Source organism: Portunus trituberculatus, chromosome 49, assembly GCF_017591435.1.
Source record: "Portunus trituberculatus isolate SZX2019 chromosome 49, ASM1759143v1, whole genome shotgun sequence".
NCBI classification, from domain to species: Eukaryota; Metazoa; Arthropoda; class Malacostraca; order Decapoda; family Portunidae; genus Portunus; species Portunus trituberculatus.
Genome location: NC_059303.1, coordinates 1,182,459 through 1,198,709, shown reverse-complemented (window position 1 = coordinate 1,198,709; position 16,251 = coordinate 1,182,459). Strand labels below are relative to the sequence as shown.

At 38.4% G+C, this 16,251-nt stretch overlaps 1 protein-coding gene across 3 annotated transcripts in view; it reads left to right on the top strand.

Annotated features, from left to right (window-relative positions):
• LOC123499072 (F-box only protein 33-like) overlaps positions 1–16,251 on the top strand; it is a 302,244-nt gene that overhangs the window by 201,973 nt on the left and 84,020 nt on the right. For all 3 annotated transcript variants that reach the window (XR_006672868.1, XR_006672867.1, XM_045246673.1), the window contains exons 6-7: positions 13,077–13,269; positions 13,764–13,909. Coding sequence is in view for 1 of the 3 variants with exons in the window: in XM_045246673.1 (XP_045102608.1) it covers positions 13,077–13,269; positions 13,764–13,909 (339 nt within the window). In the remaining 2 variants the exon portion in view is untranslated. The remainder of the gene's footprint in view (positions 1–13,076; positions 13,270–13,763; positions 13,910–16,251) is intronic.

Sequence of the window (16,251 nt, the reverse complement as noted above, 5' to 3'; positions counted from 1 at the left end):
AGATATATAAAATGAAACACAGGAAAATGACATACACATATACATATAACACAGTAATAAATACAACAATAAATGCCAACTTAATACCTAACAATAATCCTAATCCTATATAGAGGCAATGTGGAAAGCACAGACGAGGGGAAGTGATACTTATGCGGTGTCGCAATGGTGAAGTGCTGGGTGATGGTTGATCCCACGGTAGACCCAAGAGGCGTTGTGTTCACTGGTTGAGGCTTGGATCTCAACTTGCATTCCAGAAAGCTAAGAGCTGGCTCAACACTTTCGGTTGAGTCGAAAGGGGCCGCATGAATCCAACTTCGGGACAGTAGCGGGGCTTCATGAAACGGTGACGTGGAGGGTTCATGAAACGGTGGCTTGGAAGGTTCACGAGACGGTGACGTGGAAGGGGAGGCGGAGAGGTGGCGAACGAGGTAACAAGCGGAGGAGGTGATGGTAGTAATGTATGTTACGGGCGGGCCATAACATATATCATCATTAATTGGTATATCCCTTGTAAAAACTAGGTCTTATCTTGCCAGCTCATCGTTTCCTCTGAATCTTGTGTTTTCCTTTACTCTTTGGACCATCAAATTATCTATCATTAGGTTCAGGAATCTATCTCCCCAGGCATCTTCCCCCATACCACTTTCATAATTTTCCCAGTCTACCTCCTTACAGTTGAAATCTCCTACCAATATCACTTTTCTCCTTTCCTTAATGATTCTTGTAAGACTCCTTATTGTGTCATCAATCATGTCTCTATATTCCTGGTTAGTCCATGAGTTTGTTTTTGGTGGCACATATGTTCCAATGATTGTTAACTCCTTTTTATTAATATGTACCTTAACCTACAGTATTTCTGATTTTCCTTCCCCAAACTCCACTTGATTTACCACTATCTCCTTCCTTAACATCATCATGACTCCTCCTCCTCCTTTACCCACTCCGTCTCTCCTCCATATACAGGCAACCCCCGTTTAACGAAGGTTCACACAACGAAATTTCGCTACAACGAAGGTTTCATTTTACTACCATCTGCTCCTTTAACGAACACCAAACTCGCTTTAACAAAGTTTTATCCAGGTAATTTTTTTCCAAATTTGAAAGCCCCACCATATCACGCAAGCTGACAGGCTTTTGAATACACCAGGAGCTGCTGGTACTAAGGCTTGCCTCAGGAAAAATCCTGGGACCCCTATAAAATAAAGATCAAGATCAAGATCAAGCCTCTCGTGGACAACATGCGCAACACTCACTCCTCAGTCAAAACATAACAGCGTCAGCAGCAGCTTGTCTTCCCTAGCTCAACTTACCACCAAAATGCCCTGCAATTGGCCTAGTGTTCGTAAGAAGACCAAATGAAGCAGTGCTGGCCACTATCTTGACTCCATATTATACTGTCTCTATTTTCAAGTCAGCAGACTCTATTAAGAAGGCTGGTGAGACCGTATCTTCCTTGCAAGCTAAAAGAACCACCTGAACTCGTGACTCTACAATGGATAAAATGGAAAGCCTTGTGGAAATGTGGTACATAAGTTTTGTATGCAGTGCAATGATGCGCACTTTGTTTACATTCCACAGGTTGCCGGTTAGTGTCTTTCCCGTTTCACTCTTCCTCCCTTCATAAAGTTAAGATCATCAACATTATAAAGTTACATACATACATACATTATAATGACTTAAATTAAACTACCTAAATGTTTAACTTCATAATTTTTACTTTCATTAAACCTTTTACTGTACTATGATGCACTCTCGCTTTGCTTACTCTCAATGGAAGTTCAAATCAGGGGTTAAACTTGTTATAATCGGTTCGCTTAACGAAGTTTCGCTTAACGAAGTGTTTTTTAGGAATGTAATCCCTTCGTTAAATGGGGGTTGCCTTATACCTTTTATCTATATCTATTTTTATTGCCTCATTTAACTTTGTTTCCACTAGGCATACAATATCTGGTTCCTCTTTCTTTATGTAATCTCTTAATTCTAATTTACTAGATAAAATCCCATCTATGTTTGTATACATCATTTTTAATCTCTTGTTCTTATCATTTTTAGTTAAACATGCTCCATATTTTTCTCTTTTTTCTCTTTTATATACCATTTCCTTATCCTGTCTCCTATAATTCTCCAAAAAAATGCCTTCTTCTCCTCCTCTGACCTTTCATTATCTTTTTTCTCTTGCTTCTGCCACCAGTTCATTGTGTCTCTTCCTTTCCTCCTCGTTTCTATTTTTCTTTATATATATATCTTTGCAACCTTCTGTTTCTCTGAGTTTTGTTTTTCTATATAGTACTTCTGCTGCTACTTGTGATTTTAGTAATATCTTAATTGGTCTCACTGTTCCTTCTTGATATGGTCCCATTCTATGGATTTCTTCTACTTCCTCTTCTAAGTTCTGTCTATCCTCGTCATTCAGATGTTTTAGTAGGTCTTTTACTGATTTCATTTTGTCTTTTTCCCTTCTTGGTCTATATATTTAACATTTTTTTCTTTCAGTCCCAAAATAATTACACTCTTCTTTTTTTCCGCAATTTCTCTTACTAAATTTTCTTTTTTCTTGAGGACTCCTATCATTTTGCTTGTCATATTTTCATCTCTTTCTTTTAACTGTTCTTGAAATACTTCCTGAAATGATTCCTTGTCTTTCTTAATCTTGGATTCTCCATGCCTGTACTTCTTTTTTAATCACGTCTTGTACTCTTTCTTCTTTGTTAACTAGATCTTTTAGCTTCTCTTTTTCTTTCTCGGCTTTACCGAGTCCTTCTTCCATCAATTTCTTGTAGTTCGCTATTTGGACTTTTAATTCTTCATTTTCGGTTCTTAGCCTAGTTTCGTTTTCTTCCACTCTTTTTATCCTTTCTTTCAATTTCTGGAGCTCTTTATCCTGTTCTTCATTCTCTTTCATTCCCATACTCTCCTTTATCAATTTATCTAATTTACGTTCAATAGTCAAGACTCTATCAAATATTGAAGTTTGCGCCGTATCAAAGCCTTCAAATTCTCTTTCTCCCTCACCAACATTGTCATCATCAGCTTTCATTCTTTCCCTTGTCACATACCTGCATTTAGATGGAATCTCTTTCTCACTCATTATTATTTAACATTGTATTCATGAAAAAAAAAATGAGTCCACACTTTTTGCCCAGGCCACTGCAAACCCAAACAAAGGTAGTGTATTCACCTAGTTGTATTCACCTAGTTGTAATTTTACAGGGCCTGGGTATCATACTCGTGTGGCCCCGTCTCCATATCTACACACATCTAACTTTTCTTTAAAACTATGCACACTCCTTCCTGACACCACCTCCTCACTCAAACCATTCCACACCTCCACACATCTTTGTGGGAAACTATATTTTTTCACATCCTTCAAGCATATTCCCTTGGCTATCTTTTTACTATGTGATCTTGTAGTTCTACTTAAGTTTTCCTCTCTCAACATCATTTGCTCATTATCCACTTCATCCAGTCCATTCAGCAGTTTATAAACCTGTATTAAATCTCCTCTTTCTCTTCTTTGTTCCAAGGTAGGCAAATTCATTTCTTTTAATCTCTCCTCATAGGTCATTTCTGCCAATTCCGGAACCATTTTTGTTGCCATTCTCTGCAATCTCTCCAACTTCCTTATATGCTTCTTTTTATAAGGGGACCAGACAACTCCAGCATATTCCAATCTTGGTCTAATTACCATACTAATTAATTTCTTCATCATATCTTTATCCATATAATGGAAAGCTAATCCAATATTTTTTATCAAATTATACGTTTCTCCAAACATCTTATCAATATGAACCTCAAACTGCCCATGGTCTTGTATTATCACTCCCAAATCCTTTTTCAACACTACTTCTTCACCCATCTTATATGACCCTCTTGGCCGTCTTCCACTCTTTCCCATCTCCATCACATGACTTTTGCTCAGATTAAATTCCATTTGCCACCTCTTGCTCCACTCCCAAATCTTATCCAGGTCTGCCTGTAAAATTTCACAATCTTCTTCACTCTTCACACACCTACACAACTTCGCATCATCCGCAAACAAATTAATATAACTGTTTACTCCTCTGGCATGTCATTTATATATACCAGGAAAAGTATTGGTGCCAGCACTGAGCCTTGTGGGACTCCACTCTCCACCACCAACCAGTCCGACCTTGCATCCCTTATTACCGTTCTCATCTCCTCCATCTCAAGTAGTTTTCCATCCACTTTAACACTTTTCCTTTCAGTCCTCCATAAATCTCTACTTTCCATAACAGTCTCTCGTGAGGTAGCTTGTCAAAAGCTTTCTTTAAATCCAAATATACACAGTCCATCCATCCCTCTCTCTCCTGTATTTTGTCAACCACTCTTGAATAAAAGCTCAGTAGATTTGTTACACATGACCTCCTTTTCCTGAAGCCAAATTGATGATCCGATAATAACTTATGATCCTCCAGGAACCGTATCCAATATTTCTTTATCACCCTCTCACAAATCTTATCGACCACATTTGTTAGAGACACAGGTCTATAGTTAAGAGGCTCTTCCTTACTGCCTCCCTTATAAATGGGCACCACTTCAGCTCTCTTCCACTCTACTGGTACTTCCCCTGTTTCTAATGAGCACCTTATAATATCATATAATGGATCAATCAATTCTTCTCTACACTCCAATAATTTTCCTGAAACTTCATCTGGTCCCATCGCTTTATCATCTTTAAGTTCCTCCAACATTTTATATAACTCCTTTTTAGGTATCTTAATGTCCTCCATGTGCACATTTCCTTGTACATTCTGTGGCTTTACAAACATTGTTTCTTTAGTAAATACTTACTGAAACCTATTATTTAGCAATTCCGCTATATTCTTAGGGTCATCTACTATCCCTTGCTCTCCTTTTAATCTTTCAATGGACTCTCTTTTTAAGTTTACCATTTATGAACCTGTAAAACAATTTTGGATGTTCCTTACTCTTGTCTACAATATCTTTTTCAAATTTTCTTTCTTCCTCCCTCCTTACTCTCACATACTCATTTCTTGCCACTCTATAATTCTCCTTATTTAGTATATTCCTGCTCTTTTTCCATCTTTTCCAAGCCACATCTCTCTTTTCCTTAGCCTTAACACAAGTTGCATTAAACCAATCCTTTCTTCCTTTTTCTCTTGGTTTATACTTTGGTATAAATTTCATAACTCCTTCTTTATAATATTTCATAAAAATCTCATATTTCTTTTGCACTTCTGATTTGTAACATCTCCTCCCAATCTAATTTTCTGAAATAATTTTTCAAACTTTCTGTGTCCATCTTTCTATAATTCAATCTATCACTCCTGTATGTCTCGTCCTTCCTTCGCTGTGTTGTTGCTATCTGCATTTCCATAACCACATGATCACTCTTTCCCAAAGGACACTTGTATTGTATATCTCCACATAGGTACACTTCTCTTGTTAACACCAAATCCAGTCTAGCCGGTTCATCATCTCCTCTATATCTAGTATTTTCCTTCACCCTCTGTTCCATCATATTTTCCATTATTAGATTAAGAAATCTCTCTCCCCATGCTTCTTCTCCAACACCACTTACTAGATTTTCCCAATCCACCTCCTTACAATTAAAATCTCCTACTAGTATCACCTTTCTTTTTTCCAGATAATACACTTTCCAAACTCTGTAAAGTATCCTTGATCATATTGTCGTATTCCCTTAATGTCCAAGAATTTGTTTTAGGAGGTACATAGGTCACCATGATTATTAATTCTTTTCCATCACTTTTTTATCCTTATGCTTATCACTTCTGCGTTGTTCTTCCCATACCAAACCTTATCCACATTTATTTCTTTCTTCGTCATAATCATAACTCCTCCTCCATCTTTACTTTCCCTATCCTTTCTCCATATATTATATTTATTATCCAAATTTATCTTTGTTTTTTCATGCAATTTTGTCTCAGTCAAACACACGATATCAGGCTTCTCCACTATCATATAGTCTTGCAATTCCAATCTACTTGACAGTATCCCATCTATATTAGTATACATTACGGTCCACCCACTGCTCCTTCTAGGGGTTCCTCCGTATTCCTTCTTTCCACATGCCACTTTCTGACTCTATCTCCTATAAATCTCCAAAAAAACTTTTCTCTTTCCTCCTCAGACCGCTCATCATTTTTCCTTCTCGCCTCTTCCACCAATTCCTTATATCTTCTCCTCTCTTCCTCATTTCTATTCTTTCTCACAAACACCTCTTTACAACCTTCTATCTCTCTTAACTTTGATGTTGTATATAGGACATCCTCCGCAGATTGTTGTGACATCAGTACTACTTTAATCGGTCTGTTCACTCCCTCCTTATATGGACCCAGTCTATGGATCTCTTCCACTTCTTCTTGTAGGTCTTTTTTTTCATCATCATTTAGATTTTTGAACAGATCTCTTACCGTTTTCAATTCTTCCTTAATTCTCTTTGGCTTATATGTTATATTTTGTTCTTTCATCCCAAATATTAACACACTCTTCTTCTTTTCTGCTATTTCCTTATCAATGTTTCCTTATTTTTCATTACATTAACCTGTTCCTTGGAACTTTCTTTTTTGTCTTCCTTCAACTGATCTTTAATTATTTCTTGTAATCCAACCATCTCTGCTTCCCTCGACTCAGTCCATTGTGTTTTCTTCAGTTCCCATTCCCTTTCAAGCCTTTCATTCTGCTCACTAATCATTTCCTTAAAGTCATCTTTCTCCTTTACTACTCTCTCCATTTTCTCCTCCAACCATCTCTTGTATTTTTCAACCTCCACCTTCAAATGCGCATTCTCATCCACCAATCGTTTTTCATTTTCCTCCAGTCTTTTAACTCTTTCCTTCAAAGCCTTGGAATTCTCTATCCTGCTCCTCCTCACTCCTCTGAACTTTTAATTCCTTCACTAACTCCTCAAATCTCTTCTCCAACATCACCAATCTACCTTGTAATGTTGCCCCTGTTGAAGCTGGACTCATGCTTTGACTGGCCACTTTCGGCTTTGCTCCCTGGGCCTCATCAACATATTTTGAATTTGGTAATTTATTCCTTACCGGTCTATCCATTTTTCCTTACTTTTCCTGGGAACATGTGGGTGTGTGGTCACTGGGGGCCAGGCCTGGTAGTTACGTGTGTGGTTGGATGCGTTGGCGGCTGCTATGGCTGGCCTTTGTTTTTCATATCATTTTTTCATATCTCTCCTATAAGTGGCCATTTTTAGTTTTTTCCCATGCCCTCTCGACATTCTTTCATTCCACATACACAGATCTTCCCTATCCATTTTTTCCATGCCAATCATCACTCTGTATATTGCTATCAGGTCTCCCCTTTCTCTTCTGTTTTCCAGGGTCGGAAGTTGCATTCTGTTCAGTCTGTCTTCATAAGTCAAATCTCTTAAGTCAGGCACCATTTTTGTTGCAGCCCTCTGTACTTTCTCTAGTTTCCTTATGTGTTTCTTTAAGTTCGGAGCCCACTGTATTGTTGCATATTCAAGCCTTAGTCTTATCATTGCAGTAATTATTTTCTTCATCATTTCTTCATCTAAATATATGAACGCCACTCTTATGTTCCTCAATAAGTTCAATACTTCTCCAATTATTTTGTTTATATGTCTCTCTGGCAATAGGTCATTGGTAATTGTCACCCCAAGGTCTTTTTCTTCATGACTGGTTTTTATGTCTTCATTTCCTATCTTGTACATACTCCTGATTCTTCTTTCACTCTTGCCAAACTCTAATTTCTTGCATTTTGTCGTGTTGAACTCCATTTGCCATGTACAGCTCCATTTCCATATTCTGTCCAAGTCTTCCTGGAGTAGTTCGCAATCTTTGTCACATCTCACTTTTCTTAACAATTTTGCATCGTCTGCAAATAGGCTCACATAACTGGACACCCCATCCACCATGTCATTTATGTAGACCGAACATTACTGGTGCCAACACTGATCCCTGTGGAACTCCACTCTCCACCAAGCCCCATTCTGATGGTCTGTCCTTAATTATTGTTCTCATTTCTCTTCCTACCAAAAGTCTTCCATCCATTTTAGTAAACTGCCATGCACTCCTCCTACCATTTCAAGTTTCCAGATCAGTCTCCGGTGTGGTACCTTATCAAAGGCCTTTTTTAAATCCAGATATATTCCATCAGCCCAACCATCTCTTTCCTGTATTACATCTATCACCCTCGAATAGTAACATATCAGGTTTGTCGTGCATGAACGCCCTTTTCTAAAACCAAATTGACACTCACAAAGTATGTCATTTTCTCCAAGAAGTCTGTCCATCTATTCTTCACCACCCTCTCACACATCTTAGCTACCACACTTGTAAGTGACACTGGTCTATAGTTCAATGGGTCTCTCTTGTTACCTGATTTATAAATTGGGACAATGTTAGCTCTTTTCCAGTCTTGGGGCACTACACCTTCCCTTAATGAGGCATCAATTACTTCACAAACTTTTTCTGCCAGTTGCTCCTGCATTCTCTTAAAATCCATCCTGATACCCCATCAGGTCCCACAGCTTTTCTCACTTCTAAACTCCCCATCATATTCTTGATCTCCTCCACAGTTACTTGAAACTCCTTCATAATCCCTTTCTGTTCCATTACCAGTGGTTTGTCAAAAGCAGTCTCCTTTGTGAATACCTTCCGAAAGCATCCATTCATAGCCTCTGCCATTTCCTGGGATCCTCACTGCATACTCCATTTACTTCTAAACTTTCAATACTTTCTCTATTTTTGATGTTGTTGTTCACATGTCTGTAAAAAGCCTTGGTTGGTCTTTACATTTATCAATTATATCCTTTTCTTGTTTCTTTCTTTCTTCTCTTCTAATCAACACATATTCATTTCTTGCTCTTTTGTAACTTTCCCACTGCTTAATCCGTCTTTTCCTTCTCCACCTCTTCCATGCATCCTCTTTTCTTGTTCTAGCCTTTTCACATCTATCGTTAAACCAGTCCTGCTTTCCAACTTCTCTATGTTGTCTTATTGGTACAAATTTTTCTCACCTTCTTTGTATATTTTTATAAATTCCTTCCACTTTTCATTTGCTCCTTAGCACTCTTGAATTTCATCCAATTTGTCTCTTGAAAGAATTTCTTTAGGTTTCCAAAATCTGTCTTGGCATAATTCCATCTTCCCACTTTATATTCTTCATTTCTTCTAGATTTCTCTTCATCTATCACCTTGAACTCCAAAACTGCATGATCACTCTTTGCTAAAGGGCACTCCACCCTCATCTCCTCAATGACCATTGGCTCTGTACTAAAGACCAAGTCCAGTCTTGACGATGCTCCTCTCCTCCAAACCTAGTATCTTCTTTGACCCACTGAGTTAACACATTTTCCATTGCCAGTGTCAATAGTGTATTTCCCATGTTGTCTCTGATCCTTCCATTGACCAGTCCTCCCAACACACCTCTTTACAATTAAAATCTCCCATCATTATAGTTCGTTCACAGCCACCCAACATTTCTTCCAGACATGTTCCTGTATCACTTATCATTTCTTCATATTCCTGTACTGACCATGCATTTGTCTTAGGTGGTACGTACACCACTATGTAGTGCCTCTTTTTCCTTCATTAGTTTCTGCTCTGATCTTTAGCACTTCTGCCTTTCCCATACCTTCTTTCACTTGATCCACCTTTATATCTTTTTTAACCAGCAACATCACTCCTCCTCCCATCTTACCTACTCTATTTGTTTTCCAAACATTATATTTCCCTTCTCCAACCATCATCAGGTCTTCTCCCTCTCTCAGTTTTGTTTCAGTAAGACCCACAATATCTGGGTTCTTGTCCCTCAAGTAATCGTTGAGTTCTAAAATCCCGATATCACTCCATTTATGTTGGAATACATTACATTCCGCTCATTCGTAAGTTTCTTTAGTCCTTTCTTGCTGTACTTTTCTGGGTTATGAACCACTTCCTCAGTCTCATATCCAAGATTCTCCAGAAAAACTCTTTCTTCTCCTCTTCTGTCCTCTCTTCATTTTTTTCAAAGCCTCCTTTCTCAACTCATTTAACATTTCTCTTTCCTTTTCACCGAGATCTCTTCTCAACCAAATCTTCCTTGTTGTTTCCTGCTGGGCTAGCCTCCATGACTTCTCCACCAATTCATCTACATCCTTTTGTGACTTAAGTTTGATTCTTATTGGCCTCATACCTTCTCCTGTGAACTTTCCAATTCTATGGAAGTCCTCTATTTCTTGTACTAGGTCTTTTCCCTCCTCCTGCACCACATTAATGATATTATTTATCACCTTTTTATGTTTTCTCTCTCTCCATTTTACTCGGTGTCTTATCCTCCTCCACACCAAATATCACCACACATCTCTTTATGTCTACAGTTTCGCTCACCAATGTCTCATTTGACTTAATAACCTTCACCACTTTCTCAGCAATCTTCTCTTCTATGATCTGTTGATCTATAATTTCAGCAAGGCCCAAAGTTTTCTCCCCAGACTCTTTGATTTCCTTTTCCAGACTTGCAACTTTGTAATTTACCTCCTCTCTTTCCACTTCCTGACTTTTTTTCCATTCAGCCTGCTTCTCCATCACTTTTCCTAAAGATTCTCCACATTTGTCGCAATTCACTTTAATTAACTTAACTTCCTCTTTCAGTATTGCATTTTCTTTCTTCATATCGGCGCACTCTTTCATTACATTGTCATAACTCGTTTCCAAGCCCCCATACTTTTCAAACAGTTTTTCAATTTTACCTTCCAACTCCAGAATTTTCTTCACATAAACGCTCTTCTCCATTATTCCTTTAAATCCTGTGAAGTCTGATTCATCCTTCGAGTTCACGGCCGCCATGTTGCGCAGATGTAAACAAACTTCAGCTGATGGCTCAAACGCAGGCTACAGTTTATATTCACCTTCCCTGGACATTATTTTGCTAATCAACAGTTAACATGACTATATGGAGACGGGACAAACATTACAAGCTCCTTTCCCACCTTGGTTACTCTTAGGCAATGGTAACTGTAGAATTAGAGATGATTGCTCTGGAGCTCAGCGACCACATCCGCCATTGACGGTGTCCCGTGTGTGTGTGTGTGTGTGTGTGTGTGTGTTTGTGTGTGTGTTTCTGTGTGTCCTGCATGACGCAAGTCCTCTGTACAATACCACAGCTCAAAATTCTACTAGGATTGTTGCCCCTATGCCGTAAGAAGCTGATATAATAACAATAATCTCTTGATTGAGATAGAAGTAATAAACTCTAGCATAATTTGGTCTCCCCTATAAAGTTTTCTATGTTTTCTATGATACTCAGGGTTTGATTCTACCCGACGAGTCAAGAGGAGTTGCCAGGTGTCTCCTACTTTTCCGTAAAAACTCAATTGAGGCCCTTGTTATAGTATCTGGAGTCGTCATGATGGCAACACTAAGTGGGGAGGGGTCACAAGAGCAGGTCTGAAGGGAAATGCGCCACGAAAATTCAAAACATTCCCCGCGAAAATTCATGATTACATAAGCGATCGCTGCATCACAGTACTCGAGAGGCTTGATTATATAAGCGATCACCGCAGTTTAAGGGTTAAGAAGGCTGGTGAGACCGTATCTTCCTTGCAAGCTAAAAGAACCACCTGAACTCGTGGCTCTGCAGTGGATAAAATGGAAAGCCTTGTGGAAATTTGGTATATAATTTTTGTATGCAGTACAATGATGCTCTCTTTGTTTACATTCCACAGGTTGCTGGCTAGCGTCTCTCCCGCTCCACTCTTCCTCCTTTCATAAATTTAAGATCATCAAGATTATAAAATTACGTACATACATACATTAGTGTACATTATAATGACTTAGTCTTAAATTAAACTGCTTAAATGTTTAACTTCATAATTTTTACTTTCATTAAACCTTTTACTGTACTTGTTTTTTTTTTTTACTGTCAATGGAAGTTCAAGTCAGGGGTTGAACTTGTTATAATCGGTTTGCTTAATGAAAATTCGCACAACGAACGTTTTTAGGAACGTAACTCGTTCGTTAAGGGGGGGGGGTTGCCTGTGCTTAAATGCAAAAGTTTAGTTTAATACTCAAAAAAATACCTTATAGTCGAACATCCACACCCGTGGTTATAAACAAAGGCTCCCTGGTATCCTCCTTTCCCCTCCTCCAGTTGTGACTTGTGCTGCCACGGTCATCAGAATAACATTCTTTCTGTAGTTTTTCATTTATAAACTTACATTAACACCAAAGGCTCATTAGTGCTGAAAATATCTGGTAATGAAAGGGTCACACATTTGGTTGTATACAAAGCTCTGTCATCTTCCTTTTCACAGCCACCACTACCGTTCTGATACTGTATTACTGGTAATACTGGTATTATCGTAATACCAGTATGCAGATGCCGGTGGGCATCCCTAGTCCTGCCGCAGTCATGAGAACAACAGCATTCTTCTGCGTTCTGTTTTGTAGTTTTTCATTTAGAAACTTAGGATCTCACCAAAGAGGCTTAATAGTGATGAAAATAAGAAATCTGGTGAGAGCGCAAGTGTTAGTGAGTCACAGCCGCCTCCATTAGTGGATTCACAGGAATCACACCTGGAGAAACTTTACAAAGACGTTTTTATGGATGGTGACTCATCCTCCGGCGACCTCCCTTCTCCTCCTCACCCTTCTCCCCTCCTCTTCTAAGTTATCCATCACCAACCTTCACTTACAGTATGTACAAATCAAAATTGTAAAAAAATACATTGAAATTTTCATAAACTTAAATTTTACTAAGATTAGAACAAATTACCTGATTTATAGGTATCAATAGTCAAACTTTTTAATACTTGAACAGCCATTTGGAACAAATTAAGTTCAAGTATTGAGTCTCCACTGTATAGTTAAAGCAATTTGCCTATAAACTATGTAAGAAGAACTTCATAAAAATTCCTTTATTTACCAAGGTTAAAGACAGTAGAATATAAGATGCTTTCCTGACTCTGATCCTTTTGTCTCCCATTTGTGTATTTTCTTTCCATCCTCACCTTTACAACTTATGGCAAGATATGTATGCCAGTAACTTCATATTGCAATCATTAAGGTTTTAGTAACTAAAGATAACACATGACCTCTGTCCTGAAGATCAACATCGCAGCACTGCGTTTGATGAGTAACTGGTACAGTGAGACATTGCGGCACCTGATGTGGGTGGACTCCCTGGACCACAGTGGCTGGGGAATGCTGACTGAAGGCCGAGATGAGGACCAAGAAACTCCAGATCCTCTTGTCATGCTGGCCTGGAAGTGCAAGCACCTAGAACATCTCACATTGTTTGGTATGGAAGAGTTAGAGATGGACATTATTGCCAGTTTGCATCAGAGAAATTGGAGAGTATAACAGCTAGAATTTAAATTAGTAAAAGAAACATGAACTTTTACGGAATTGGAATGGATGCAATGAAAATCTCAAAATCCTTATCACTAACTTGTGTACAATACAAGATTGTAACATTCTCCATTCTCACAATTCTTAAAAGTGGTGAGAGTTAAGCAAGTGGCCAGCTGACCTCTTATTGATACTCTTAATCCACCAGCTGAACTCTTGCTGATATTCTTGATCCAGGTAATAAGAATGCAAACTCTTAGATCTTTACCTGTTTGGAATGCAGTTGGAAAAAGAAATTTTAGAATATTATCATTAAATCAAAGTTAAGTACACCTATGCATGTATACATATGCTTTGGAGTGTGTTTATGTAAATTTTTGTATATTGGCACTTTTCTTTTCAATAGCAAGTGCAGGGTTCTTAAAAATTTGTTTTGTACTTCAGGCTACGGATATGGTGGCAGCGACATCGTGGCCATTGCAAGGCTCCGAGGTCCTGGGCTGAAGAAGCTGTGGATCCCAGAAGACTGTCTGGAGGCAGATGAGTCCCATGAACTAGCTAATGAGGAGGATGTTGACAACATTGCTGAGGTAGGCCATTAGTCTTCCTGCATACACTGTTCTGCTGCTATGGATGGTGATGGGCACCTCGTAGGATATGCACATAGAGAGGACATAAGAATTTTCTTTATTTTCTTTGGTTACAGTACCAACAGGTAATTCTGCAATAGGAGAGGATCCAAACTGTCAAGTTTTCAGTGTTCACTGGTTGGTTTAATTCAGGAGGTGGTCAGCATCATCTCACGGTACAGAGTATTTATCTTTAAACACTATATTGCGATGTATCTATTGATTTACCATGCTTTTCCTCCTTCCAGTATTTTTCTGTTGTTTTTTATTATGGTATTTGTTTATAGTTACCATGTTTGATGGCTCATAAGATGCACTTTTTCTCCAAAAAAAAAGTCACAGGAAATGAGTCTGCATCCTGAGGCCAAGGTTCACCATTGAGGCAGTGGTTGGTGATAAGTCTATGGCAACAGAGACTCTAAAATCAAATCCCAGACATCTTTGCACATGTAAACAAAGTGATTGTTGGTACTATACCACAAAACAATTCTTTCAAGTAACATTATATAATAGGCCAAACTTACCAGTAATTCACATTGAATGACACCAGTCAGGAAGAATTTGCTTATGTGACCATACACTATGCATTGCATGAACCAAAACAAAACACACGGTCCATGATCTTGATCTTGACATGGGTAAACTTCACTGCATTCTTTACAGTGTGATGCCATTACTCCTTGAGGTAAGATGCTTTTTCATACAATTAAAATTGCACTTATCTTTTAACATTTTTACCTTACATACATGCAAAAAAAAAAAAAAAAAAAAAAAATATGAATATTAGCCCTGTAGTCTCTTATAGTCACTGTCAATGCCATATGCCAGGTACACGTTTGCATTTCACAACAAGATTAGTACATAGGCTACTAGCAAATATTAAAGTTTTTAAATGCAAAATTTTGGGATCTAATAATGATTTAGATGCTTGTGAGAGTCTTGAAATATCAGGTGAAATCCTTCACTTCATATTCAGAGCTTAAATCTGCTAATTTTTCCTTTTTTTTTTTTTTTTTTTTTTTTTGGCCAAAACTTGGTGTATCTTATGATCCCATACATCTTATGAGCCATCAAATACAGTGGTACCTTGAGATATGAGCTACCTGAGATACAAGCTACAATTTGGTCCATTTTTTGGTTTGAGATATGAGCGAAATTTTGAGATACGAGTCGTGCTTGGGATGTTGCCACTAGTCGATGGCTCGGTGCATCGGTCCAGCCTCAGCTGAGCTAGTGTCTATGTGTTTCCTGCAGATCTCATGCACTGTGATTGTTCTTTCATCATTTTCACACTATTTACTTAACTTTTTTTTGTTTAAAGAAAGTGCAGTTTTAATTTATGTTTGATGTTTATCTGTGAATGGTGCCTGTGTCCCATCCTCCCTCCCTCCCTCCCCCCCTCCCTCCTCCTCCTCCTCCTCCTCCTCCTCCTCCTCCTCCTCCTCCTCCTCCTCCTCCTCCTCCTCCGCCATTCACAACCATTAGCCAAAAACGTCTGTCTCCAAGGTAAGAGCACTAAATAAACATTTCCTTTTATTTTATATATTTTTATGCATTGATAAAGTATGCTTGTGTACGTAACTGAAAAAGCTAAACAAATTTGTCCCATCTCTGTCTACCTCCTCCACCGATGCTTACCTCCAAGGGGAGGAAAATGTAAACAAACCTCTATGGCTGCAGCGGCACTCTCTCTCTCTCTCTCTCTCTCTCTCTCTCTCTCTCTCTCTCTCTCTCTCTCTCTCTCTCTCTCTCTCTCTCTCTCTCCTTCCTACTTAAAACTTCATTTATTCAATGAATAATGTTTACAGGATCGTCAATGAGCTCTTCTGTGATTATTAGAGCAGCCAGTCTTCTGTTGGTGGCTATATTTGTACACTCAAGCTGATTGACACTCGACAGAAACAAGTGAGGGTGGGGATGCGGTAGGGTAACATCCCATGGAATGCACCCCTCTGAGATCAATATACTTTATAAGAGTAGTTTATCTATTTATATTCTCTTTTGGTATGTTTTATTAGGTTTCTGTACAAGTTGTTATTTATAAATACCTTTTTCTTAGTTAAGAACACACAATAAAATAGGGGTGCTCATTTTGGGGAGGCTGGAATGGATTAATGGCATTTCAATGAGAAAAGTTGTTTTGAGATATGAGCTCCATCACATAACAAATTAAACTCATATCTTGAGGTACCACTGTACGATAATTGAGTTTACATGACTAACATGATTATATAGAAAAAGTACAGTTGCCTAGTGTATCATGCTATTCAGTTTTTAGAGACTAGTACAGCACAAAACCTTAA